A 27,509-nucleotide genomic window follows, 5' to 3' on the forward strand; every position below is an offset into this window, starting at 1 on the left:
TTATGATTATGAAAAGAAATTGTAGATTTTATTATTAGTTATATAAATAGTACAGAGTACAATATTATGAAATGTACTTGCGCACATGTTCACTATGTTGTGCTGTGATGATGCCTCGATATTGCCTCTGTAGCGGTGGGGTGGCCTGGTGGTTAAAGCGTTCTCTCGTCACGCTGAAGACCCGGATTCGATTCCCGACATGGGTACAATGTGTGAAGCCCATGTCTGGTGTCCCCCGCCGTGATGTTGCTTGAATACTGCTAAAAGCGGCGTAAAACCATACTCACTCACTATTGCCTCTGATGTTCTATCTTTGAAAGTGTCGCTTAAATAAGGGAGAATTGTGTGAAAGGTTCGCAAAAATGGGGCTACTTACTACTGAAATGTAACGTAGAAATGAATATTTTAATCTGTAATAATTACGTGGGTGCTATTTTGTATGAAGGTATTATTGCATAGTTATGTCTCTCGTGGTATATAAGAAACGTACAATTAAAAGGCAACATAGATGTAATATTCCAAATAGATATATGGTATTCCCAACAGATATTCCGCTACGAGATATTCTCGAGGCCTCACTGATACATCGTCAGGGCTGACCGCACATGACATAGATAGAAGCTACACTGTTACCTCTGTTGTGAAGTCAGCCTCACAGCGGGTCCATGAGTCACATGCATGCGTAGAAGGATCAGGTAGGGAGTGCGAGCTGTTGACACTACCCAACTGTCCCACATTGTACCCCCATCGATCAAAACTGTAGCTGTGTGTCTACCCACGTCCATCCCTGCATAGAACACACGTCTGATGAAGTCTCGCCGCCTAGCCGTCGGACAAGGATGTACATGTATATGCATTTGAGGCAATGTGACAGGGATTACGAACCTGAAAGCTGAACACTTTGTTTGTTGTAAGTTAGGATGTACATGTGTGTATGTGTCCTATACACTTTGGAATCGCCCCCTTATGAATTCAAATGTAAATACATATTCAGCTATATTACTGCGAGTGTATATACACCATACAGTAGATGTGCAGTGAGCGGAACGTTTAACACAGTTTGTCAGGGTATTTCACTTCCTGTTGCTCAACATGGCGGGTGTCAGGATACTCGCTGTGGTGGTGCTTGTGGGATGGATACAACTGACATGGGGTAAGTAGATCAGATGGGTTTATTACGATGTATGTATTTCTCAAGTATGTGTACATCACCCCCCTGGGGCGATAAAAGGTTAGCTATTGTCTATTTATCTAAACTGTGATTTCGAAAACAGTCTAAGGAAACATGTTTTGGAAGTGATTCATATTGGTGACCCGGTCTACCCTTGACTATGCTGTGTTGATACTCTGGCAAGAATCATATAGCACCCCGTGAGGAAGATTGACATTGTTATGTAGTCCCAATAATGTACCTCTTCCCTATGTTGTATTAATCAGCTGAATATGCTTATATGCCATGTGATACTGTATAAATATGCAGTATCTTTTATCTATTCAAATTTAAATTTTTATTAGCAGCTAAATGTTTACAATAATGATAATAATAAACATATTGCATTGCTGATTCCAATATGTGCTACGTTGACCTTCAAAATAATGTAAACAGATCACAACATGGACACGTGCACCGACACGTGAAACATCTATGTCTGGGTCCCCACAGAATGTGTTTCCAGATCTGGTTGAATGGGACAGAATCAAATAACAGTCCTGTTATCTGTACCCTTAGTCCTGTCTTCCATGACCCGCGGTTCAGTCATCCGTATCATTCATACTCCAGTGTCCCATTATCCCTACCCCAGAACGCTATCATCCCCACAACACGGTCCTATCATCCCTACCCTAGGGCCCTATCATTCCGACCCCAGGGGCTTATCATCCATACCCCACGGTTCTATTGTCCCTACCCCTTCGTCTTGTCGTCAGTACCCCAGGGTCCGATCATCCCTACACAAGGTTCCTATCATCCCTGTCCCAGGGATTTTTCATCCTTACCAGTGGGTCATGTTATCATCACCTTGTGGTCATATCATCTCTTCCCAATGGTCTTACCATCCCTACCACAGGGTACTTTTATCCCTACCCCAGCGTCATGTCATCCCTACAACAGGGACCAATTATCGCTACCCTAAGGTCCTATAATCTTAACCCCCGGGTCTTTTCATCCCTACCCCATGGTCCTGTCATCTCTATCCTAATTTATATAACCCCTACCTCAGGCGGCCTTTTCCCGGAACTGTCTTTGCGCTAAGACTGGCGTAAAGGGTTCGTGGCGGAAGAAATCGTAGCCAAGTCTATTTTCAATGCTGTCTTAGCGCTAAGTTCTCTTAAGTTTTCGAAAAAAGAATTAAGACATGGTCGGACCTGTCTTAGGATCTAACGACTGGTACAGTGGCGGCCAAAAGACGGCATGTTGAAGAAAACGATTCGACAGTATGTGTCAACTGCATCATTTCTGACCACAAAATAAATTCAAATGTTTTCTACTTGCACGTTAAAAGCACGAACAGCAGATGGCATATGTCACTGACAGTGCATTCCAGATGATAGCTTAACAATCATTACATACAAAATGTTACTTGAAACAACATACCGTTTTAATTTATTTCGGTTGTGACACTTGCGGCGTATTTGCACGTTATCGCAGTAACCGTCATCTGTTCTTGTCAAGGGAAGTTAATATATATGAGGTTCCCCCTTGACAACGAGTACAAAGTATGATATACATACACACACACAAATGTACATGTAGCGTTTAATGGAATGTGCACCATGGCTGTTAACAAGAAAATCTATGAACACACAATGTCATTTAGAAAGTTGTCAAATGTAACAAATGTTATATTTGGGATAACACCGTCTTAGTAGGAGAAGCTGTACTTTACTAAGAAAGTGTTATCCAGAATATGACATTTGGGACATTTGACCACTTTCTAAATGACATTGTGTGTTTATAGCTTTCGGCTTTGGGAGCCATACCAATTTACACTTGTCAGAGGGGTACACAAAGTATGTGATCTGGACTACCAGTTGTCGGACTTTGATTTTGTGGAAGCCTCGTTGGCAGAATGGGTTAGATCGCCGGTTTTTTGTGTTTGCGATTAGGTGCCTCACCACCCGACGCAACTCAAGCAACAAAATTTCGAAAATCTGTAATTTATTAAGAAAGTGTTATCCCAATTTTATTACATTTGACCACTTTCTAAATGACATTGTGTGTTCCTATTATCTATTAAACATGCATCCACGCCACAGAAGTTCGTTATCATCGAATATTAATCATTGCCTGAGCGATGAATAGTTTGGTAATATTTCGTGTGCGAATAAAACAAGTTTCGTTGTTTTCATGTAATTTCGTGACATGAACATGTGGTAGAAAGTAAGAGAGTCGATTTAACGTTTCACAACAAAGACATAATGTATGTGAATCAAACTTGCTGCACTTATCTATGCGGGAGTTTCACAGCAGATCTGTTGAATGTGAGCACATATATATGGCCAAGTATGACTGATCTCTTGGGACATGTATCATTAAGTTGCATACAGTATTAACGTGAATCTAAATGGGGATTCGTCCTTAGCATATCTACTACAGGGCAATTCTTAACTGTTAAGTCAGACCTCGCCCACGTTTCAAAGCTCTACAGGCAGTTTGGGGACTGTAGATCCTCCTTTCACTGTTGAATCTCACCTCTCCGTATCTCTCCCTAGGTTCCTGTCCACAAGGAATGTTTCGAGACTCCTGTAGCTACTCCTGTCACAGAAGATCTCACACCTCTATGTCTCTCCATAGGTTCCTGCCCACCAGGCCATTTTGGAGACTCTTGAAGCTACTCATGCCACAGAAAATCTCTCACCTCTATATCTCTCCCTAGGTTCATGTCCACAAAGACTGTTTTGAGACTCCTGAAGCTGTCACAGAAGATCTCACACCTCTATGTCTCACCATAGGGTTCCTGCCAATCAGGTCAGTTTGGCGACTTCTGCAGCTACTCCTGTCACATAAGATCTCTCACCTCTATATCTCTCCCTAGGTTCCTGCCAAAAAGGACTGTTTGGAGACTCCTGTAGCTACTCCTGTCACTGTGAGACATCCTGTGACGTGACAACAGGTGCCTGTTCTGGAGAGTGTGATAAAGAATGGACGAAGGGAGGAGGGCTTTGCCAGAAACGTCAGTACCACGTGCATACATTTTACGTGTTTTATGTTGATGCGTTAAATATTTTTTTATTCAATGATATGAGTGCAAAGTGTTCGACATGTAACTCATATATTGCCAACATATATATTTCATATATAAGAAGGATCAGCTGAAAACATGAATGTGCAATGTTTTTCAATGTTGATTTTCATTACAAATACCACTTTCGACCGACACCTTACATGTAAACATGTACATGGATAATCACTTAATCGTCGACACACATCGTGTATTCCACACAGAATATACACGTAATGCAAGTAGTTTTTAGCAATATGTTAAATGTATATCTTTGTCATGAATGCTTTATATCCATAAAGTTTACTCACCAAGTAAGGATCCTCTTCAGTTTAGTATATGCAGCGATCATTATGAAGTTTATGACGTGATATTTGTTCTTCAATGTACGTAGAAAACATTGCACTGAACAAGACAACATTCACAGCATCCGGAGTTTATGGCAACTGGTACCCATCAAAGGCTGTGGACGGAGACAGTGACATAACTGGTGAAGGCAGAACCTGTTTCCACGCTCAAAGATCTCCGTCAGACTGGACAGTGGATCTGGGCCGGGACTACCAGCTGTATGACATCAGGATCTACAGCAGACGTAATTGTAGGTATCCAGGCATCGTTATTTACAGCGGATGATATCATCAGTCTAAGAAAATACTTACTTCTTAATTAACATGTACCAAAGAATGCTAACCTACACTTCTTGTCTGAATTATTTTCAGCATTTTATCACATTCCATCCAAACTCACTATTTATGTAAATAACAAACATCAGTCACTTAGTTGTAGTATGGGCATAATTTACTGATAATAAAACACTCTACGTCAGTGAATAACCTCCGATATAAGTCCTTCTCAAGGTTTTATAGTGTCAACAAAAGACGAACGGACCCTCAGCCAAATGCGTGCATCAAAAGGTAGTAACACCCTGTTTTAGAAAACAAACATGTCTAGCCATATATCTGCGATCACCTGACTAAGAATTGAGGGCAGAACTTAAGTTGTAGGTTAACATCATCTAAAAGACCGCTCCGAGGAAGGTCATCTGTGGTATGTAGCATTGTATCGATGCAGCAGACGGTATATTGTGGTTATGTTAACGTTGAAATGACGGGCAACATCTTGGACAGACTCTCCAGTTTCCAAACGTCCGATAGCCTGGTTTCTCTGAATTTGAGTTAGACGTGGCATTGTTGACCAAGGAGTGTTAGGTCCAAAAATCGGCCACAGTTTTATACCCACTACAGTTCGTGACAGTTCGTGCATTTTCGATTTCGCGAGAAATGGGTGCATGATACCCACATATTCATTGAAATGGTGCGTTTTGGCGATTCGATTTTTATGTTGCGTTTTTACTCGGGGCTTCCAAAATGCAAACAAAAATATTGATACACTATCAGGCTTCACTACATGCTAAAACTCGTATCAATTTATGGTTCCGTGTTTGTTACCTATTTGCTTAAAACCACTTACGTTTCTTTTGCGTGTGAGTATATATACATATACATATATCTATATATCTATATCTATCTATCTCTCTCTCTCTCTCTCTCTATATATATATATATATATATATATAGAGAGAGAGAGAGAGAGAGAGAGAGAGGTTATCAAGCGAGTGTGTTTGGGGATGGTAAATATCCTGCATTGGGAATAAACATTGTATATAGTGAGCCTTAGCGAGCTAAATACATAGTAGTTATTCCTAATACAGGATATTTACCACCCCCAAAGACACAATCGTGATATCCTCTTTATCGTATAATGTCATTCTTTAATTCTGTGCTTCAAAATCGCTTTCCATCTCTTACAAACATTACTTAAACATTGCGAGTTTTCCTGGAATGTGCGCATTTATTACGACACAGGGTAAGTGATGTCTCAGTCGGACAGTGACAGTAGCCAATATAAATTAGTTCCAACTGAAATCTGTTTCTTATACAGTGGCGAAGCAACATACATTGTATACGCAAAACAACTGTTTTAATTGCCTTTCGCGGCAATCCATCGGTCTGTCCACTAGAGTAACTGCCCTTTGTCAAAGGGAAGCTACTCTAACCATAGTCTATGAGACGTCACGGCCACACGTTGTCGACAGTCGGTCTGTCCTGTCATAACGTTAAGAAGTGTTGTCAGATGTACACACAGCGACAAAACGAAACAAGGTAACAATTCAAATAGATTTCGGCCAAATTCAACTATTTTAATTTGTGGAGAAGGTTTCAAGCCGCAGAGGTCTACAAGCACAGATATGGCTACTGATCCAGCTTTGCCAAAACTTATAAAATGCCTTAGCTACATCACAGTTAGACACAGTGATTTTCAGTATATTAGACTGTTCTTTTGATAATGATAGCAATTATCCCTGTAGTTTATCCAGATTCCCGATGGTTAATTCTGGCTCGATCTCCGAATGACGAGGGCGACGCCATGTTTGTTTATAAACAGTGAAAGTAGTCCCTACTTGACCTTTAATAGTTGCATCTCTATCCGCATATGACCCCAACGGATATCGGTTTGACCATTTGGCTTTATCCTGCCGAGAAACCTACCCATTATATGATAAATATATATACTTTGATATATGTTATTCGATTCTGTTGTTGTCTCTGCTGTGTTATAACAGATAATATTTGACTTTAAATGATGTTTTACACAGGGTTTATACCATCGAACGTATGTGTTTTATAGGCTATATTTAGCTTTATAGACTATATTAGGATTTGTATCACTGAATTACCTTTGGGTGATGAATATATTCTGAGATAACTGTACGGGTCGATGATAGTTGGTTTAACACTGTCTGGCTTGTTGACTTTATGTATTTACCGACTGTCATGGTAGTTGTAGCTTGGCAACATCTCATGTATACCTTGTTCCGGCCTTTCAAATTGCTGAAGAACCAAACATGCCATGTTGCGGATATGTAGCCTTCTAGGACTGATTTGAAGCCATTTTTTATTGAATACAGTGAAATCGTTTCACGTGCAGTTATATATTTAGAATAGTACATCTTCAGACATGACAAACTTAAGGAAAAACTCAACTCTTTGATCAATAGAGCATTTGTTACAAAACGTGGTAACCATAGTTATATCTCTATCATCAAAGGTTCAGAAGGAACTGTTCCAAGTTAGAGCAATTGTCATCTGAAGTTGACTGAGAAAACAATTTGTGAAATGCGGGACTTCCTCATTGATAACATCTAAGCGATATTTAAGTATAAAGCTTGTAGGCAAGAACTGGGCATCCCCTTGGGCATCAATTATGCTCCCCTTCTGGCCGAACTGTTTCTTTATGCATATGAATCGGAATTCCCAAACAAGGGAATATGGCCAAGAAGTTATACTTAAGCTTCCAGTATATCGTTGATATGATACCGTTCAATAATGGTCAAATGGGAAAACATATTCACCTGTTGCACATTCAGATCTATGCGTAATAATTCAGTGACAAAAAGAAAGATATCCACATGACAGTATGACAAATGGCTTTATCTTTCCAACAGTCAGCTCTCCCTTTATGTCGAGTAATGTTCCATCAGCCCAACACAATGTTTGAGGTAGGCGAGCACCTGGTATCGTCACTATTTTATAGTGATTCATAAACACAAGCTTATAATAAAGTCAGAATCGAACTATCGACTCTGCTGGTAGACCATATTTTATGATTACGAAGATGTTTTGTCGTTTTTATTAAACAAGCGTGTGAACACGTTATTTCTTGATGCAACAAGAGGGATTTTGCCGCTATTCACTGCAAACACAAGGTAGATGAATTTCAATGAAGGACCAAAATGTCTTTAACAAGAACAGTTTTCATCAATGTGCCAACTGTTGAATCTGTTCAAATCAGTGTAACATTCTTATACTAACTACCTCGACAGTATTATTCCAGCAACCTTAACAGTACATTTGTTCACGCAGCCAACTACAAACAACTCGTACAGATTTGTTAAATATCTCAGAATATATTCATCACACAAAGCTTATTCAGTGGTACAAATACTAAAATAGCCTTATAAATCTAACATTGACACTAAAGTACGCTATTATGAAGAAATAATGTCGTTTTCACGCTGAAAGGTACCAAGTTGTCAACTTGTTGCTATCACGCCTGATGACATCAAAAGTAAAGACAAAAATATCATTTTTTATTAAGTGTTGTTTATAAACACAATAAGGATTATGACCCGGTGCATGATGTAAGTTCGATTTAGTTCGAAAGTATTTAAAAAAGAGTACATCGATATCTGATAATCCCTCAGTTTTTTCTTTCACTGATATGATAAATCTAGGAGTCAATGCTGATAAATATTTATGTGTGAAAAACCCTTTTTGGAGAGATGTTTTAAATGTTTGGTGAAATTACGGCAGAAAATTTACAACAAATTCAAAAAGGATCTCCGAAATTCTATCACAGCCCCTATGGCTAAATCACCAATTTAAACATGAAAACTACATAATTAAAAATTGGTTTAAAAAGGGTATAGTGACAATTAAGGACTTATGTAATGAGAATGGATTTTTGCCATTTGAAATATTAAAAGTACGTTATGATATACAGGGTACAATATTATATTATAATAAGGTTAAACTTAGTATACCTAAAGAATGGAGAGACACTGTCAACCATTATATCAAAATACCAATATATGACTTAAATTTTAGTCCACAATTGAGGGATATATTTATACCCGTTCAAGGATCTAGGTACTTTTATGATAGACTAATTACAATAACAAAACCACCCTCAGTAAATGGAAAATGGCAATCTCTTTTTGATAATGATATTCAATGGAAAGAAGTTTATTCAAATTTCAGAAAATGTACTAAAGATACTAAATTGATTGACTTTCAGTTTAAGTTTATCCACAGAATAATTTACACCAAAAAGGAATTATTAAGAATGAAACTAGTTGATAATGATATTTGCTCCTTTTGTGACTTAAATGGCGAAAACCTTATACATGTACATTAGGAATGTGAATATGTTAAACACTTTTGGAGCAAACTGGAAACCTTTTTAAACCTTGACACAAATACTAGGATCTCACTTACCAAATACTCAGTTATTTTTGGATTCGACAAAAATAAACTTTTACTTAATCATATTATAATATCCAGTAAAAGATATATATATATATATATCAAGTATTAAGGGTGAGAAACCAATTTTTGATAATTTTAGGAAAATACTAAAAGAGACAGCGATGATTGAAAAATTCATTGCCACCAAAAACAATGGTCTATTACAATTTGAACGAAAATGGGGAAAAATCCTACACAAATTAATATAATAATCATGCCCTGTACAATAAGGCTATAGATCAGCTATGCCTCAAATAGCAATACTACCATAATTGTTTTAGTTATTTCTGACTATCGATACAACTTTTCATGCTCTTCTTGAGGCATATCATGTGTGTGTGTGTGCGTGTGCCTGTGCGTGTGCGTGTGCGTGTGCGTGTGCGTGTTTCAATTATGCATGCTATATTTATATCACAAGAAATGTACATCTATGTAACGTATTGTCACTACAATTGACTAAACCTACTGTGTAACCTCTGAACCTGATGTACAACTCTTCGAAAGGAATAAAAAATGTCAAAAAAAAAAAAAAAAAAATATATATCTACAATGTATATATATCACTTGATTTCACCCAAGCGATATCTCCTGTGGTAGCCTGTTTTGGATGATAAAGTTACTTACACTCAAAAAAAAAGAAAAAAAAAGTTCCATTTAGTTAAAAATTAAATTAAAAGGGATAAAAACCTGCCTAAATCATGCTTCCTGAGCTTGTGTGCTCTGTCAAGTGAGAAAATGGTAGTTGCTACCTACCGGTTTGGCATGGACAGTACTTACCCCGTGTTTTGTTACATATGGAAAGACAGGCATTCGGCACAATTGAGAAAATTCCGTTACTTTTACTTTACTCACTGACGGTAATAGCCGTTTTGTTTTTAAGATGTGAGTGAGTGAGTTGGCTTTACCGCCGCTTTTAACAGTATTCCGGTTATATCGCGGCGTGTCAGCTTAATGTGGGAGGAAAGCCCGAAGTGATGCCGGTCTCAGACGTTTACCACTTCGGTGAAACCCACGAGCACGGGTATGGTGCTGACAAACCTAGAAACATAATCGGGATTCGAACCCACAATCATAGGTTTCTGGCGTGCCCAAGGGACGCACCTCTGCCCAGCGAATCGCGGCGCCTTAGGCGACTGGGCCACCCGTGGCCCCTTTAAAGATGTGACAAGCTGTAATGAGATTTATACTATATACATAACTCCGAAATGTAATTTTGACATAAACAAAAGACAAAAGTACCAGAATACACGCCTAAAATCTTTAAGTGGAACCTTCTACAACTAGTTACTATATGGCCTTGTCCTTGATAACTAATAAAACATCATAGTTGCAGTTACTGTGAAGTTATTCTAGTTCACTGCTCACATTATTGAGACGGAAGGTCGTGAAAGTTGATATGGCTTCAAAAATAGTAGCATTGTCAAGGACATGTAACGTTCATGTAGGAAAATGTGTAAATCGCCAGAAACACTGAGTCATACTGGGGATTGCCTAAAAGTCGGGCCAAGAAAAGTCGGGCCGGGCCGGGCCAGCGGGTAATACTAAAAACGGATTGCAGAATAATAAAACGAAACGCGCATATCTAGGCAGATCTCAAGTGTCCACAAAACGTATAGTTTTGCTCATTTAATTGAGTTTGAATCAAAATGCACCTTCAAGAATGTAATTAACTGATGATTATGACTACATACCGTGAGTCTTGTAGAAAAGTCAGTGTCTTGACTGTGTGTATTCTTTGATTAGAATGCTTCTCACCGACCTTAGCGTGTAGCGATGTGATGTCCTGGGCACGAAGCGACAGTGTTTTGACTACTCTTCTTTCATTAATTAACGTGTTAAGGTAATTAACCTTTACTAATTCGTGTTAAACCAACACAGGATGTTTTCTGGAAGTGGATATTTGCGAATGTCAAAGGACTGACACGACACGTGTTAATAACTGTCCAAGCACTAAGTTCCTAACATTATTTATATCTAAAGACTAGTATTATATCTAAAGTAAACACATCAAAATTCGCGGATGATGGAGCCATCTGGATCCGCACTAAAAGCATGAAAATGGCCAAAAATCTACTCCAAAAATCTCTTAATAAAATACAACAATGGGCTGACAAATGGGGCTTCTCCCTTAACTCAGAAAAAAAACCAGGAATAGTATTCAAACATAAAAAAACATGAAACCCGCCTCCCCAATCCTCCAGCTAAACAATCAAACAATCAAATTTCAAAAACAAACCAAATTCTTAGGACTTATTTTCGATGAACATCTCACCTGGGATGCTCACATCCAAAACCTAACAACTAAATGCAGTAAAGACCTAGACAACCTAAGATGCCTAACTGGCTCTAACTGGGGAGCCTCCAAAGATACTCTCCTCTCTCTCTACATATCCCTAATTAGATCAAAACTAGACTACGGCTGCGCCATATACAACACCCTAAACAAATCTCTATCTAAAAAACTTGACTCAATACAATATCAGGCTCTCAAACTCATTACACGCACCCAACATGGCACCTCCCACACCTCACTTCAGGCCTTAACAGGAGAAATGCCACTAAGTCTACGCGGGGAACAGCTTAAATTTCTGGGCCGCGTCCCAATCAAACCCTCTCATCCAAAACTTAATAAACCAAAACATCAGCCCTAAAAACCAAGCTCTAGCTCGTAAACACCCCTTACTTACCCCAATATCCCAAAGAATAACAAACTACCTAAATGAACACCAAATTAAAAATCTTAAACAAAACTGCAAACAATCAAATATCTTCACCCCTAAACTTAAAATACCCAAAATAGACACAACACTAGCTAGCCAAATGAATAAACAAACCGACCCAAACATAGCTAAAACTACCACACTAGCATACATACACAAAAATTGGCCAAATTGGTGTCACATTTACACGGACGGATCCTCAGATCCGACCTCCAAACACACGGGTTTCGGAGATCATACCACACAACCAACTAAAACCACATAATCCTTCCGACTCCCAAATAACCAATCAATATTCACGGCAGAACTAATGGGCATGGCCTCAGCCCTCCACAATCAAGAATCCAAAAACCACAAAAAAATCCTAATACTTACCGACTCCCTAAGTGGACTGCAAGCCCTCCAAAACAAAAATACCAAAAACCGACCTAAATTAAAAAATCAAATACTTAAAAGCTTTTAGTGCGACCTAACTAAGGCAGGCAAACAAAAAACCTTCTTGTGGATACCCGCCCACATAGGAATATACGGTAATGAAAACGCTGATAAAGCAGCTAAACTATCCCTCAAAATCCCAGAAATAAGCTTAAACTTACCCATCTCAAAATCAGAAATTAAAAGTGTAAACAAACAAAAAATCACAAAAATTGCATAACCTATATCTAAACTCAAACAGCCAAATCAAAAAAGTGCTCAGCAAACTACTAACTAAACCAAAAATTCGCCATCCGTCAAAAAAAATCGACAGAGTAATCACTAAACTCCAAACAGGAAACACCAACCTAAATAACCACCTAAAAAAATAAAAAAAACACACTACAGCTAACTGCCCACACTACAAACAACTAGAAACCCCAGAACACGCACTCATCCACTGCACACACTACCTCACACATCGAACCGCATTACAAACCACCCTCAATCTAAACAAGGCTCTCACTCTAGAAGCAATACTAAACCCACAAAATGAACTAGAAAACTTCAAGGCCTTAGGCGTATTCTTAATCAAAACGGAACTAATAAAACGCATCTAAAAACATAATAACCTACCAAATCAAAATCACATAAACAAACAAACATCCACCATACCCAGCTCCCTTAGTTCACCTCCCCAACCCCATCGGCATCTATTCCAAATCTCAAAATTCCCAAATTATATATAAGCAACCCCTAAAGCGCCCTCTTGGGTTGCACAGACCACCTTCGCCCCTTTCGGAAACACATTAAATGGCCTGGCCGGGCCCGTGTGCGAAATACGCATCAGTCGGAAAGCGCACGTTAAATCTCCAAAGTAAGTAAGTAAGTAATTATATCTAATTATTTACCACTTTATTGTCTCATATTTCAGTAGTTAAAGAGAACACAGAGCGAAGTGAAGCCTTTTTCACTCTACATTCTCAACATAGTCTCTATCAGAAGTGTTTGGCTTGTGTTGGGTCCGACTTGGCCAGGGCTGTCAAAATCTACTTTAAACACACAAATGTATCATCAAATGTCTTTAAATCTATAGACTAGCATTATATCTACCTATATACCACTTTATACTGTCAAAGTTCACTGCATTTAAAGAAAACAAGGTGCTCAAAGTGATGCCCTTTTCCCTCTACATTCTCAACATAGTCTCTATAAAAAGTGTTTGGCTTGTGTTGGGTCCGACTTGGCACGGGCGGTCAAAATCTACTTTAAACACACAGATGTATCTTCAAATGTGTTTACATCTATAGATTAGTATTATATCTACCTATACATCACTTTATAATGTCCAGGTGTATCACATTTAAAGAAATCTGCGCCGTTAAAGTGAAGCATTTTTACTGTATTTTCTTTAAAAAATCCAAGTCAGAAATGTTCGGTCCGACCTGGCCCGGGTTGTTAAAATCAAACTTAAACCTCACAGATGTATCATCAAATGGATTCACATCTATAGATTAGTACTATATCTACCTATACACCACTTTATAGTGTCACAGATTGCAGTATTTATAGAAAACAAGGTGCTCAAAGTAAAGCCCTTTTCCCTCTACATTCTCAACATAGTCTCTATCAGAAGTGTTTGGCTTGTGTTGAGTCCGACTTGGCCCGGGCGGTCAAAATCAACTTTTAACACACAGATGTATCTTCAAATGTGTTTACATCTATAGATTAGTATTATATCTACCTATACACCACTTTATAATGTCACAGATTGCAGTATTTATAGAAAACAAGGTGCTCAAAGTGAAGCCCTTTTTCTCTACATTCTTAACATAGTCTCTATCAGAAGTGTTTGGCATGTTTGCATGGGCCGATGCACACTGGATTGTCTGGTCCAGACTCGATTATTTACAGACCACCGTCGTATGGCTGGGATATTGCTGAGCTTGGCGTTAAACAACAGACAAACAAACAAAAGATAGCCGAACATGATAAAAACGAATTACTGTATATATATACGATACACGATATTATTGACGCGTTAGTAACTCCTGAGCCAGCTTGGAGGGTTAGGTTAATTTGGAGTAGAGTAAAGTTGAACACATCCGTTGTCAGTGTAGTAATTTCAAAATCGTGTGAAATATACGCGGGATATCGTGCTTTTCACCAATAATATTATGATTATAAGCTTATTATAATGTGATGTTGTAATTATTGCTAGTGGCCAGAAGTTGATGCGAATTGTATAAATCCCATACGCTTTAAATCATACATTGAGAATTGGGTGTACGTGTGTATCTGTTACTTTATTATGCCAATGTGTAAAGCCATATGTTTATGTTAACATATAGCTGTGATACATGCTATTTGCGAAATTGTAAAACAATATCATAGTCCAATGTAGTTTGAGACACTGCTTGTTTGTTTTACGCCAGTCTACTGGAAAAACGCGAACTCTGATATCTACCTGAACAATGACACTTCAAACATCTGCTCCACACTACCGAGTTCGAATTCTACGCCCAACCCTACTGACGTGACGTGTAACGGTAGCGGCAGACAGGTGACTATCATGAAGCAGGGGACGGGAGGAGGCGATGGCTACGGTAGCGCACTGAACATCTGTGAGGTGGAGATATATGGTAAATCTTTGATTGCATTTATGCATTCTTGTGCCACTGATACCCATGTTTCACTGCCCTTTTATAGCAAATGTGCTTTAAATTTTTAAGTTTGGTTTCAGAGTTTAATCGTAGAATATTAGAAGTTGTATCAAACATATCTAAGGCAGTGTGACAATGTTTTAACAAATACAGTTCAGCTTTATTAATCAGTTAAGTGATGTTCAATCTCAAGACGCAGAGAGCTATTAAGATAGATACAACAAAGCCGTTCTTATTTCCAGGAGTTGAGCTATTGCGATCCTCTGATAATTCTCCTTTCTATTTATGTATACCTTATGGGTTTCTATATCCTTCATATGAATATTTGTTTTATTCAAGGGACTACACTACCGTAGTATCACCTAAACTAAATCTCACAATTCCCTTGCTCTTCCTGTCTGTGACCCTTCCGTGGTGCTATTCCCTGGCAGCGTCAAATCGAAAGACGTTAAAAGACTGTTGTTTCCCTGAATGATATTAAGGAGATAAAACAAGGACTGACCGGCTTGGTGTCATTCTAATATGTCTGAGAGGGGTATGCGGGAGAGTGGGGGTAGCCTAGTGGTTAGAGCGTTCGCTTGGCACGCAGAAGACCCGGGTTCGATTCCACACATGGGTACAATTTCTGGTGCCCCCCTCCCCCACCCCGTGATATTGCTGGAATATTGCTAAAAGCGACGTAAAACCAAACTCACTCACTCACTGATGGGGTATGCAAGTTTAACTGTAGTATTGTGTCTCAGTTGGTTAATACTATAAAACCGACATTATAACACTGGTACAAGCAGCGTCGCACAACCATATTTGCATGTACATCGACATGCGAGTAAAATAGTATTGTATTCGTATATTGTATATTGTTATACACAAATTCACTTCCACTCGCCGCCCTCTCCCAGTCTCTCAATACACTCAAATGCAGTAATCTTGTCTTCCCAATACAACAGCCTGCAGTCCAGGAATCTACGGGGTGAACTGTGATACGTTCTGTCACTGCCTGAATTCAAGCTGTGATCGCTTGACTGGATTCTGCCTTGGAGACTGTAGGCCGGGATGGCAGGGACAGAGGTGTGACACAGGTGAGGAGGTATTATTGTTAGGTCTGGTGTGACCAAGTGAGCTGTCCTCAACACTGTAGTTAGCGACCCTTTTGTACAGAGCGACATGAGTGCCACAACTATAGTAAGTCATGATTGAAGTATGGGAATAACTACATGCGTATGTTGTGGAGGTCTTACTGTCACGTGGTGTTAGTGATACTGGGGCCCTTTTAAGTGGTACATTAATATTACATATTGACTTGTTTTATACATTTCTTGAACCGACTATCCAGCACCATTTACAGCCCAAATGCTTCACAACACTCATTTATACGCAATGTAAATACTCTAACTCTTGTTATTATTTCATAGCTTGCAACAACACTAACTATGGTACCAGCTGCAACAAAACATGTACTTGGCGGAAGTGTTTAGCTACCAACTCGTCATGTGACCGTCGCACTGGAGCATGTGACACAGGATGTCGTCCTGGGTGGATAGATGAGGACTGCACACAAGGTAAAGAATGTTTAACATTTATTAGTAAAAAGACACATTAATTACAAAAGTCACTTGGGAGGTCGAGCAAGAAGACAGATCATAATAAGTTATTGATAGGACGACTGGGCTACTGTGGTCCCTAAGATGGGAAAACACCTCTCATACCACAAGGTTATCATAAAGGCAATCAGTTTACATCTACCCTGCTATTAAATGCCTGTCAGTGATGACCTCTTCCTTTCTTGTTACAGAATGTGCCATTGGAAAATATGGTGCAAATTGCAGTAGACTGTGCTCTGACAGACACTGTGCAGGAAAATCATCCTGTGTTCACGTGACAGGAAAATGCGATTTTGGGTGTGAAGCTGGCTGGATGGGTGCTGACTGTAACTATGGTGAGTCATGGAAATGAATCGTAACTATAGTGAATAAGAAATCAATGTGGTTCAAATATAATTTTACTTTCATATATTTAAATGAGTCGTAAGTGTAAGAGTAAGTGAATAAGAAATCAGTGTGGTTCAAATATAATTTTCACTTTTACTACAATATGTGCATAACTCCTTATAGGAAGCATAAGGAGGTTGGTATCTCTGCCATGTAATTCCAGATTGTGATTCCGAACATTATGGACCAAACTGTCATGGCGTCTGCTCCTCCAGACACTGTTTAGGGAATTCTTCCTGTAACTCAACAGGGGCCTGTGACAGTGGATGTGAGACAGGATGGACTCAAGCTGACTGTTCAGGTAATGACATTATGTCACACTCATGAGGATAATAGGAAGGTTGTAATAGCAAGGTCGTAGCCGGTGTGAAGGGACATTGACTGATTACACATATTGATATTATGTCACTGGGTGGGATGACAGTAAGAAAGGACATCTTCCCGAGGCAAGTGAGTTAACTGACTATAAAAGTCCAGTTTCTATGTAAGACCCGTTTTATCACAACATAGATCTTGATTATCGTTCAGATCGTCTTGACTGGGCCCAGCCATTTTGTTTGTAGCAAATGCAAGGGATACTAGAGGTGGAATTTTATTGGTCCAGAGGAGACCTTTGTTAATAGAACAAAGAACCTACAAGTTGACACAATGGTCGCGGGTTGGTAAATTTCGCCTTTAATGAAGTGACTGTTTGTTGATTGCGGACAAATTCGTTTTAAAGGGACACTGATCTAAAGCTGGTTGTTTCATTTGTTATTGTTTTTCCCCGTGAGTACCCGTATGATACAGCTGAAATCTAGACTAGTTGGCGACCTGTGCTGCGCCATTCGTAAGCGCATTTGTCACTTTTATTGATAGTTTTAGGGCGTATTGTCACATTGATAAACAAACTGAAATACAGTTTAGGAAATGATAAGGAAATGTAGGTATCTTTGTGGGTAGCATCGGTAATAGTGCCGAAGTTTTGACAAGTCACTTGCTTTGAAATTGTGCAATATTCGTTTACACTATTGCAACACTAAGTAAATAGTTCACCTTTTATCGTGTTCATATTTTTACAAAGTTATTATATACAGTTATTTCATAAATTGACTGAAAAATATGTCCAACTTTATTGTTATGACAACAAATTTCAAACATGTTTTTATGTTTCAAGAGACTGAGAATGTTAGGAAAGTACATTTCTATATTGTTTGGCTTCTAATCCAAGCATAACTAATCTATTTTGGTGCTCTAAAGCCCTCACTTCAAACTTGGATTTAGATTAAATAATTACCCCAGACACAAGAAAGGCCAAATTGGAACCTTTACCACGAATTATACCTGTAATAAATTCATTAACTGAGCATCAAGTGAATGACGACAAATACTCAAGTGTAGAGTATACCAGAAAACGTGGATGACAACAATATTATCCACGCAAACCGAAATCCGAAAATACTTTCACTGCAGGGATACGTTTTTATATATTATTAAACTATAACCTTCAGGGGTATTTCCAAATGACGACATCCGATGAGCTTCCGCCGTTCTTTTTGTCTGTCTGTGTAGGTTGAAGTATTTAATTAACATGCGCCCTTTCTCGAAATCTTTATAGATCATGGGTAACCAATTAGCCCAGCTAACACAAAATGTTATAAAAACATCCCTAAAACATTTTACGAAACGTTCCGGAAATGTTTAAACAAGTGTTTTCTTCACGTGATTTTGAATGGTTTTAGAAACATTTTCTGGAAACATTTGGTAAAATGGTTTCAAAAATTATTTTTGTTGGTAAAATATTGCAGAAATGCTTTTGAAAACGTTTTATTCATGTTATTTTGTATGGTGTCAGAAACGTTTTAAAAACATTTTCTTTGAACATTTGGTTATAATGTTTTCAAAATGTTTTGAAAACGAACCAGGGTGTTGGAAAAGCTCAGTGTTTTGCTGCCAATGTTCAAAACGTACAACACCCAGTCACTGTTAACAAGATACCTAATGATTAGCACAAATAGTCAGGGACTGTACATCCTTCAGGCATGTACTGCAGAAAACACAATACCAATGACCGACATGGTAATCCATGGTATGTCTTCAACATTCAGTCAACAAAGAACTACAAAACTTAGTCCTGTGGAGATTTTAATATTTTTAGAAAACTTTTACAACATTCTTAATTATTGATTGAATACATCCAACTGAAGAGACAATATTCCATTTAAGATAACGTTTTATCAGTATTCTAACAAAAAAATGATTAATATATTTGTAGGTACTTGATCTAGTAGCTCATGGTATTTAACAACAGTTTCTGCACTTACGTTTGCATCATTCACAGCCCCTGGTGTATTTCATATTTTCCTCAATACACCTACAATTTCAGTGTGTATCTCCTGGAATGCTGTTGTCTCATTTGGCCCCTGGCTGCAGCGAAAACAAAAATGTTCCATATTATAACAAAGTTACAACTTCAACTATATTCAATAAGCATTATATTGTTAATCCAAAGATGAAATATATTATATGATTTCATAACATTATTTTAATTCTGGAAACCCATTTGTCCAGAAACGCTCCATGCTGTGGCCAGTCTCGGTCAAAAGTATTACCAAAATTCAACATTGCTGTTTTTATAGGTACATACAAAACAATAAAAAAATAATAAAATAATGTTTCGAAATCTCAAAATTTAAACTATATCGCCCATCCACACAAACCTGAAACCATAATGTTTTCAAGAAAAATTAATCCAAGTCAAAATCCTGTTCTTAAAATGAAAGGTACATGTACTCCAATAACAGAGGTCTCATCGCACAATTGTAAACTCCTTGGGCTAATTTTACAGCAAGATGGCAACTGGTCAAATCATACAGATAATATAGTAGATAAAGTCAGCCCAATGAACAACTGCTTTTGAACTTTCAAATACCGCCTTTCCAGAAGAAAACGTTACAGAATATATATTTATCATTTAGTTTACCAATATTCGACTATTGTGACAAGGTATGGGATAACTGTTCTCAAGAACAAGCGTTGGTATTGGAAAGGCTAATTTTAGAAGCACTGGGAACAATCGGTGGAGCTACTCGTGATACCAACCACGAATCTCTATACTCCGAAACTAACCTTACACCCTAATCCAAAATGACGACAATCTCATAAATTAAAAACATTTTACAAAATGGTCGACAAGTTTGCCCCTGAATATCAATGTAATCTTGTTCCTCCTAATGTCTCAGCGGGCGCACGTTACAATTTAAGAACTTCTTCACAGCTACAGATTGTAAATGCTAGAACAGTTAACAACCACAAATCATTTTTACCCGACACAGTGCGAATGTGGAATGAATTACCGGATAATGTTCAGTCAAAACATACTGTAAATGACTTCACTAAATGTTTTACAACAACAGAAAACCCTAAATATTTGGCTTTAACTTAGACTATGGTACCCGTTTCTGTCAAATTATTCCCATGCATGTTTTAAAAACAATTAGCAAATGCTAATAACCAATAGACCAATGAATGTGTCAAATAGGAAAGAATGCTACACAGTGTAATATCTGAATTTCCCAACGAGTACAGTTATTCGACCACGGAGTTCGTTTTCACAACGAATCTATTTTGCTTGATTTCATCTGGACAATTTGTGTTAGTGACAGAGGCCATTAATTTGTGCTTATATGTATACGTACTTCAGGTGTGTACGTAACTGATTTCGAAATATACGCGATAGACTAGTCTTCTAATAACCGGCATACGTGAAATGTGATTTTGTTTCCGACACTCTCCAATATAGCGAAAACTTTGTTTCGGCGAAGTTCCTGAAACATTCTAAACAATTCTAGAGGTATCGGCGACGTTTTAGACTTACCATTGGTGATTAGATACAGAACAGTTACCTTTGATCACAAATATGCATTTTTGGTACTCAATGTCTGAGAGTGACTATCCGATATCTAGATTAAAAAACGTATACGAAATGATGAATGGTGATTTAGTAATAAGTACGAAATGGCGAGATATGATGTACCTATTTTTCTCAGGTCGTTTTTAATTATATTACTTTGCAAAAATGACAGCGGATGATATCACATCGTGAGGTAGCTGTACAGATCCATATTGTGTCATGTTCACTTGACAGGGTGAACGCACTAGATTCTAACCTAACAAAAACTATCGGATAGCTTTGAATTGAACAATCTAGATTTTAACCATCATGACAATTGGCTAAACCAGAACATGAACGGAAAATTGTTTACAATGTTGTGAATAAACTAGTGATGTAAAGAACTATTTGACTCCATGAACTGTACATTTATTCTAACGTGTGCCTCTGGACTCTATGGAGACAACTGTAACGAGAACTGTTCCTCCCGCCACTGCCTCAACCCTGTGGAGTCCTGTGCTTCTGACACGGGGGCGTGTTCTAGTTCAGAATGTCAAACAGGATGGGCAGGAACAGACTGCACAGGTGTGTTTGGTAACGTTGATGAGAATACCCCTTCATTTTCGTTGATGGTACCAGTTAATGCTTGCTCACAAAGTATCAGTGCTGCCTACTTTCAATACATTTTTGTAGATACATCGACACAAAATCAGAACTATTGCTACAAATTTACTCAATTACTATTGTATTGTGATGTGAACAACATGTTCGAGTGTCAAAGTTAAGATTATGTTAACATTTTTGTGTGTGTATTTATGAATTTTCATCCTTATCACTTCTAAAGGTTAATCATAAAGTCCTTTAATTCTTTAGGGACATGTAAAATGTTCCATACATCTGACGTCACGCAGGCGACCTTGGTTCGATTCCCCACATGGGTTCAATGTGTGAAGCACATACCTAGTGTCTTCCACCGTGATATTGATGGAATAAGACTAAACGCGGCTTAAAACAATACTCATTCACTTACTCCCATGCATTTCATCAATGCAAAAAAATGCAAAATTGGCCAAATTGCGTTTTTGGCACCCTTAAACCCTAAGTTCTTTACGAGATAAAATCTTTTGGAGAATTTCAACTAAATATCATGTTTCCTCTTTGCGTCTGATAAAACCTTCACTGAGGGGAGAGACACAAATATCTAGGACCTACCTCATTCATATAACCAGTCATGCCACCATATTATTATTAATTAACAGCTGAAATGGATAGAAACTTTCTTTATTTTCCTTAACAACCTCATAAACAACGACAACTTATGGGGACATATTCATCCTAGTTTTGTTGGGGAATCAGCAAATGGCCACAAAGGATGAATGACAAATCAGCAAATTATTTTGAAATACACGTTTCGATATACGACGAAAAAGGTCAATACAATGGGTCAAATAACGGACAGAAGCATCATGCCCTAGAAGATATATCAGATGTCCGTATCCTATTTCTTTATTCAACGCCGACATAAGTAATCGAATTTCCTCCACGTTAAACCGACCTTTTCGCTTGGACATTTGGACACTTGGTACAAGGTACTAGTTCACCCCGCTTCATCCCGCTACGCAACACCATTTCCTGTTGCGCGGCTTCAATTCGCCCAGAATAACGAAAAATCACGTCATTGTCGTGTAGAATAATGCGCTGAAAACGAAGCTCGGCCTCGAGCTTGGATTTCGAGATACATACGCGCTAATGTAGGGATCAGGGCAGTTGTTTGCTGCTTGTTAGACAAAAATGACATCCCATATGAATGTATTGATGTCAATATGTACTTTGCGTGACGATTTTTTAACATGTTTTTGTGTTAGTATTATACAATATGCTGATACAGCATAAGGAGACAAGATCGGGAACATTGTAGGATGTGGAAGATGGTGGTAATAACAACTTATTTATTATTTTTGTCTTAGTGAATATAGTGGTACCTTAATCTATCTAGTGAAATTATATGAAGGAAATCCGAATGATAAACATTACTCTATGGTCCTAACTGTGCCAGAGACTGCAGCTCTCGACATTGTAAGACATCTTCCGCAACATGTGAACGAGTCGGTTGACAGTGTCTGGGTGGGTGTCGGGTCGGATGGATGGGGGCGGACTGCAACGACAGATCATGTGGGGACATTTAATGATGTATTACCCCACATACAATTACAGGCAGTTAACAAAACCTGATGCAATGTCGGTTTGCAAATACAGTCGGTATATCCCAGGTATTGGCGATCTATCAATACGAGCGTTCTATATTCCTCAGGGGCTTAGAGTAACCTTGAAGTTATTGCTTTGTCAAGTCACGCTATACAGGCGGGCTCGATTCCCAAAATGCATCATTTCTAGCCCAGTTATACTGTCTTACCACCATGGTATTGTTGGAAAGTTGCCAATAGTAGCCTCAAAACCCTATTCACCCACGCACTATTTTTTCTTTTTCCAGACAGTCGTTCAGGGAATATCATGGCGTTTTTCATGTAGCATTTTCTTTGATCTGCATGCTGTTTTAGTGAGAAATTAATGTGTTTTGAAACATTTGATTCCAGTACGAAATGACATATTCGTTAAAGGAATGCACACAAATCAATAGTGTAGTTATACACGAATTGGTCCTGAACGTATAAAGACATTGTATTTTGGTGATGATTAGACTTGTACCTAATTATAAAATGGATAGAAACTGTTCTTATCATACTTACCAACAAACCAGAAATCTTTTGTACAGAATTAAGTTGTGACGGGCATCCTATCAACACTTGGCATGTAGATAAGACGTCTGTATGTCATAAAAGGTATATATAGATATGAGATATTGAGATATTGACCTCTTGAAGCATGATACCTTTTATTTAAGAGATTTAAAAAAAGGCTTAGTATATCCTACGTGTAAAAATGTTTTTGCCATAAATAATATTTCCAGAACGCAGTTCACATGGTACAATTTAAGAATATTGCAATTCATATTTTTCATACATTTGATACGTCTTATCGTGTGTACATCATCATTTGAGAAGAATTGTATTTATTAAAATTCATGTCTTTAAACACTGCCGCCGTATGATTTTGCTCTTCCACTTGCATTGAACTGAAGAATATTTCAATGATAAACTAAACACAAAATCATCGACATGAATGTGACCCAGACGAAACGTACATGTAGGCGAAGCTTGGAGGTTTAACAACAATAATGTATTGGACAAAGTGTACCTCGGGCGACGGCACATTTACAAAGGGAAACCACTCTCATCCAGAGTTAGATCAACGACGTGCTGCCTTCAAGTTATCCACGGTCACGAACATTACTACAACATAGACAACTATAGACACCATACTTTTTAAAGATTCCCTTGATTATAGAAAATGTGTTTTATTTTGACGCATCTTTCCGCCTAGAGTTGGGTGGGAATGGTACTTTTAGATATCGACGTCATAGATATGTGGGTTACTACCGTAATTAATTATAAAGTGAAATCTGTAATGGGATCTTCGTGTTGCTGAAGTGCCGGTTATTTATGTGATACATTCAATTTCCACTGCTGTATTTATGTGTTAACAAAGCATAGTCTGTATTTATAAGACACAGGGCTCGAACTCACTCACAATAATTACAGATATCCACATATACATCCATAAAGAGTTTTTGATGCTTAATATATAGACATCCCAATCACATTATTGTGAAATATGTTCTCAATTTACAAGAACACTGGGAAAGTAGTGGGTATGTAGTTCACCGCTCTGAACAGTATTTCAGTTATAGCAAGGCGATAGAGAATTGACAAAGGGTGTATGACAGAAGTGGTGCAGGTCTTGCACTTAACCACTTTGATGAAACCCACCAGCACGGGTATGGTGTTCACAAACCCAAAGTGAGTGAGTGAGATAAAATTTACCGTTTCATCGGCATTATTTCAGCCATACAGTGACGACAACCCCAGAAACATAATCAGAGTGAACCCGTTTCGAATTACGTAACATACGTTTCTGGCCTTCCCAGGAGACGCAACTCTGCTCAACGAATTGCGGTGGCTTAGAGAACTGGGCCACCCGTGGCCCCAACCGTAATATTTCGTATTGCAATATTAAACAATAGTCTTGTTATTCATCAAGACGAATCAATCAAACAATTGATTTTTCACCTGATTATGAAAATAGCTAATTGACGTGGCAGGTTTCGGTGCTTTGGTACATGTAAACGCTGTGTTCCAGATTCTACCGCATATGGGATAAAATACTCTTCTGTCATGCAAAACTTGTGCTGGCATTTTACATTCGGTATTTTCTGTCAGTGCCTGTTTTCCTGAAAGGACGTTTTTAACATTTTCAGGCAAAAAAATATTTTTTGAGTTAATCTTCGGCATAGATATTTTTCGAAAACTTCCAGGAACCCCAAAGAATATTTAATCGTCACGTTCCTACATCGATGAAATTCGTGGTATATACTAAAATACAATATGCAGATTTATCATGATCAGAGGCCGGGCTGTGTACATTGTAACACTGTAAGGGTGGTGGGAAAACAACTTAGTTATATATGTTTCTTATTGGTAAATAAATAATTATTCTCTTTACAACAAATATTTTCAGTGAACAAATTAAACACGTACTGTATATAGAAGTTATCGATTAATGCTGTGAACGTGTATTTTCCTTTCAAACAATGCTTCACAACCTCGTCAGATTCATTTTAAAAAATATTTATTGTGATATTGTTTCTGGCAGCTGTTTGGATTGTTAGTTGTATTGCAGAATTCACCATAGGGCTGTTGCAATAATACTTATTATTCTCAAAACGCAGAAGACCATGGTTCGATTCCCGACATAGGTACAATGTGTGAAGCCCATTTCTGGTGTCCCCCGCCGTGATATTGCTGGAATATTGCTAAAAGCGGCGTAAAACCATACTCACTCACTCACTACAATTCTCAAATGGTAAAACGAAGTTCTTTGATGCAGTGCTTGTAAACTGCTCTGATGGAAGGTACGGACCAGGATGCAGTCAGGTCTGCAGTTCCCGCAACTGTAAAACACAATCACTTGTGTGTGACGTCACTGGAACATGTCCAAATGGATGCCGGGATGGCTGGCAGAATGTTGACTGCAGGACACGTGAGAATTAATCTAATGGGGGTTTTTCAGTTGTACAAATATTTCCAGTTTGTTCAATTAAATAAAATGCTAATATAATCCAATTGATTTGAATTGATTATGAGGTAAATATTGAATAGTTCAACGGCGAAATAATCACTCAGCAAATGACATACAATTCATAACGCATTTCTCCCTCTTTTAAAGCATTTTTGCTTTCCTATTTAACCCAGGAAACACAGATAAATGTGTGCTGATTGTCCAATTTCCTGATCTTTAAGCATGCTCGAGCGGGAAGTACGGTTCTAACTGCAGCAAGTCTTGTGATTCACGTCAATGTGAAACTGCACAGACCGGCTGTGATCACGTGACAGGAACCTGCACCGCAGGATGTCGAGAAGGATGGGTCGGAGCAGACTGTACTGAAAGTAATGTTTCCTTAACCCTGAGTTTTATTTGTAATGTACTAAGAAAAAAGTGCACAGGTGATATTAATGGATAATATATGAAAGTTATTAGTACATAGATGATAATTATGTATTCACAAAATGATACCATTTGCTATTTCACAAATAATGTCCATGTTAATAACTGGACAGGGCAATAACGAAATTTAGAACCAAAATATAACAATGCAGAAAAGTAACACAACATGAGTACCACGAGATCAATGCATGTGCCTATTGTGCACGTGAAACATGAATAAGATCATAAAAGGCGTGGGTTCTCGTTTGTATGTTGGCAACTGTCCAAATGCGATGTCATACAAAGACTTACAGATTCGAAGAAGAACTGTAAGGAGAATCGTAGTTGGTTGTAATGTGAAAATTTGTCCCGGGTTCGTGATTGCACAAATAGCATGGTCACAGAACAGACTCAGATCAGGCCGACCCTTGTGACAACGGCTGCCTTGGACCTTTTGATAGCGACATAATTTGTGGCAAGTGTGTGCAACATAGTCAACAGGAGCCGTCAGGATTGTCAGGATGATAGATCAAATAGTGTGTAAACACCTTGTGAGGCAGGTCTCACTGCCAGACGGCCTGTCAGAGGTGTTGTTGTGATAGAACAATACAGTCAACAGCAACGTTAATAAGATTATGGTCAAACCAGTGATGAAGAATTGTTTGGTTCAACAACCAGTTACTACTTTTGCTGCATCAAATTGAATGTAGAGTCAGGGTGTACCACATAGTCATGAGCTTTTACCGAAATGGCTTTCGGGAGGTAGACAGATTTGGCGGTACTGGCGTTATGTTATAGGCGGAAATCTCAAATAAAGGTATAACAAGCTTGGTTGCATTTTTATGGAACCAGGTTTAATCCCATTAGAACTCCAATGGGAAGAGTTGGACTGACGTGAACGACAGAATCGTCACAGCCATGTACACTGAAAATCATGCACGTGCA

General features: G+C 38.3%; 1 protein-coding gene across 2 annotated transcripts in view; it reads left to right on the forward strand.

Moving 5' to 3' along the window:
* The first annotated feature begins 1,072 nt into the window (after positions 1-1,072).
* The window catches only part of LOC139478686 (multiple epidermal growth factor-like domains protein 10), a 33,276-nt gene continuing 6,839 nt past the window's right edge, over positions 1,073-27,509 (forward strand). Inside the window, exons 1-10 of one of the 2 annotated variants that reach the window (XM_071261264.1) lie at positions 1,073-1,153; positions 4,035-4,172; positions 4,615-4,818; positions 14,877-15,083; positions 16,052-16,183; positions 16,517-16,663; positions 16,897-17,040; positions 17,256-17,393; positions 25,968-26,120; positions 26,381-26,527. In XM_071261264.1, the coding sequence (XP_071117365.1) occupies positions 1,093-1,153; positions 4,035-4,172; positions 4,615-4,818; positions 14,877-15,083; positions 16,052-16,183; positions 16,517-16,663; positions 16,897-17,040; positions 17,256-17,393; positions 25,968-26,120; positions 26,381-26,527 (1,471 nt within the window). In that variant the 5' untranslated portion in view covers positions 1,073-1,092. The remainder of the gene's footprint in view (positions 1,154-4,034; positions 4,173-4,614; positions 4,819-14,876; positions 15,084-16,051; positions 16,184-16,516; positions 16,664-16,896; positions 17,041-17,255; positions 17,394-25,967; positions 26,121-26,380; positions 26,528-27,509) is intronic. The other variant, XM_071261265.1, reaches the window with a different exon arrangement.

The sequence above is a fragment of the Haliotis cracherodii genome, unplaced genomic scaffold (assembly GCF_022045235.1).
Source record: "Haliotis cracherodii isolate W230 unplaced genomic scaffold, xgHalCrac1.p SCAF_4, whole genome shotgun sequence".
Taxonomy (NCBI): Eukaryota; Metazoa; Mollusca; class Gastropoda; order Lepetellida; family Haliotidae; genus Haliotis; species Haliotis cracherodii.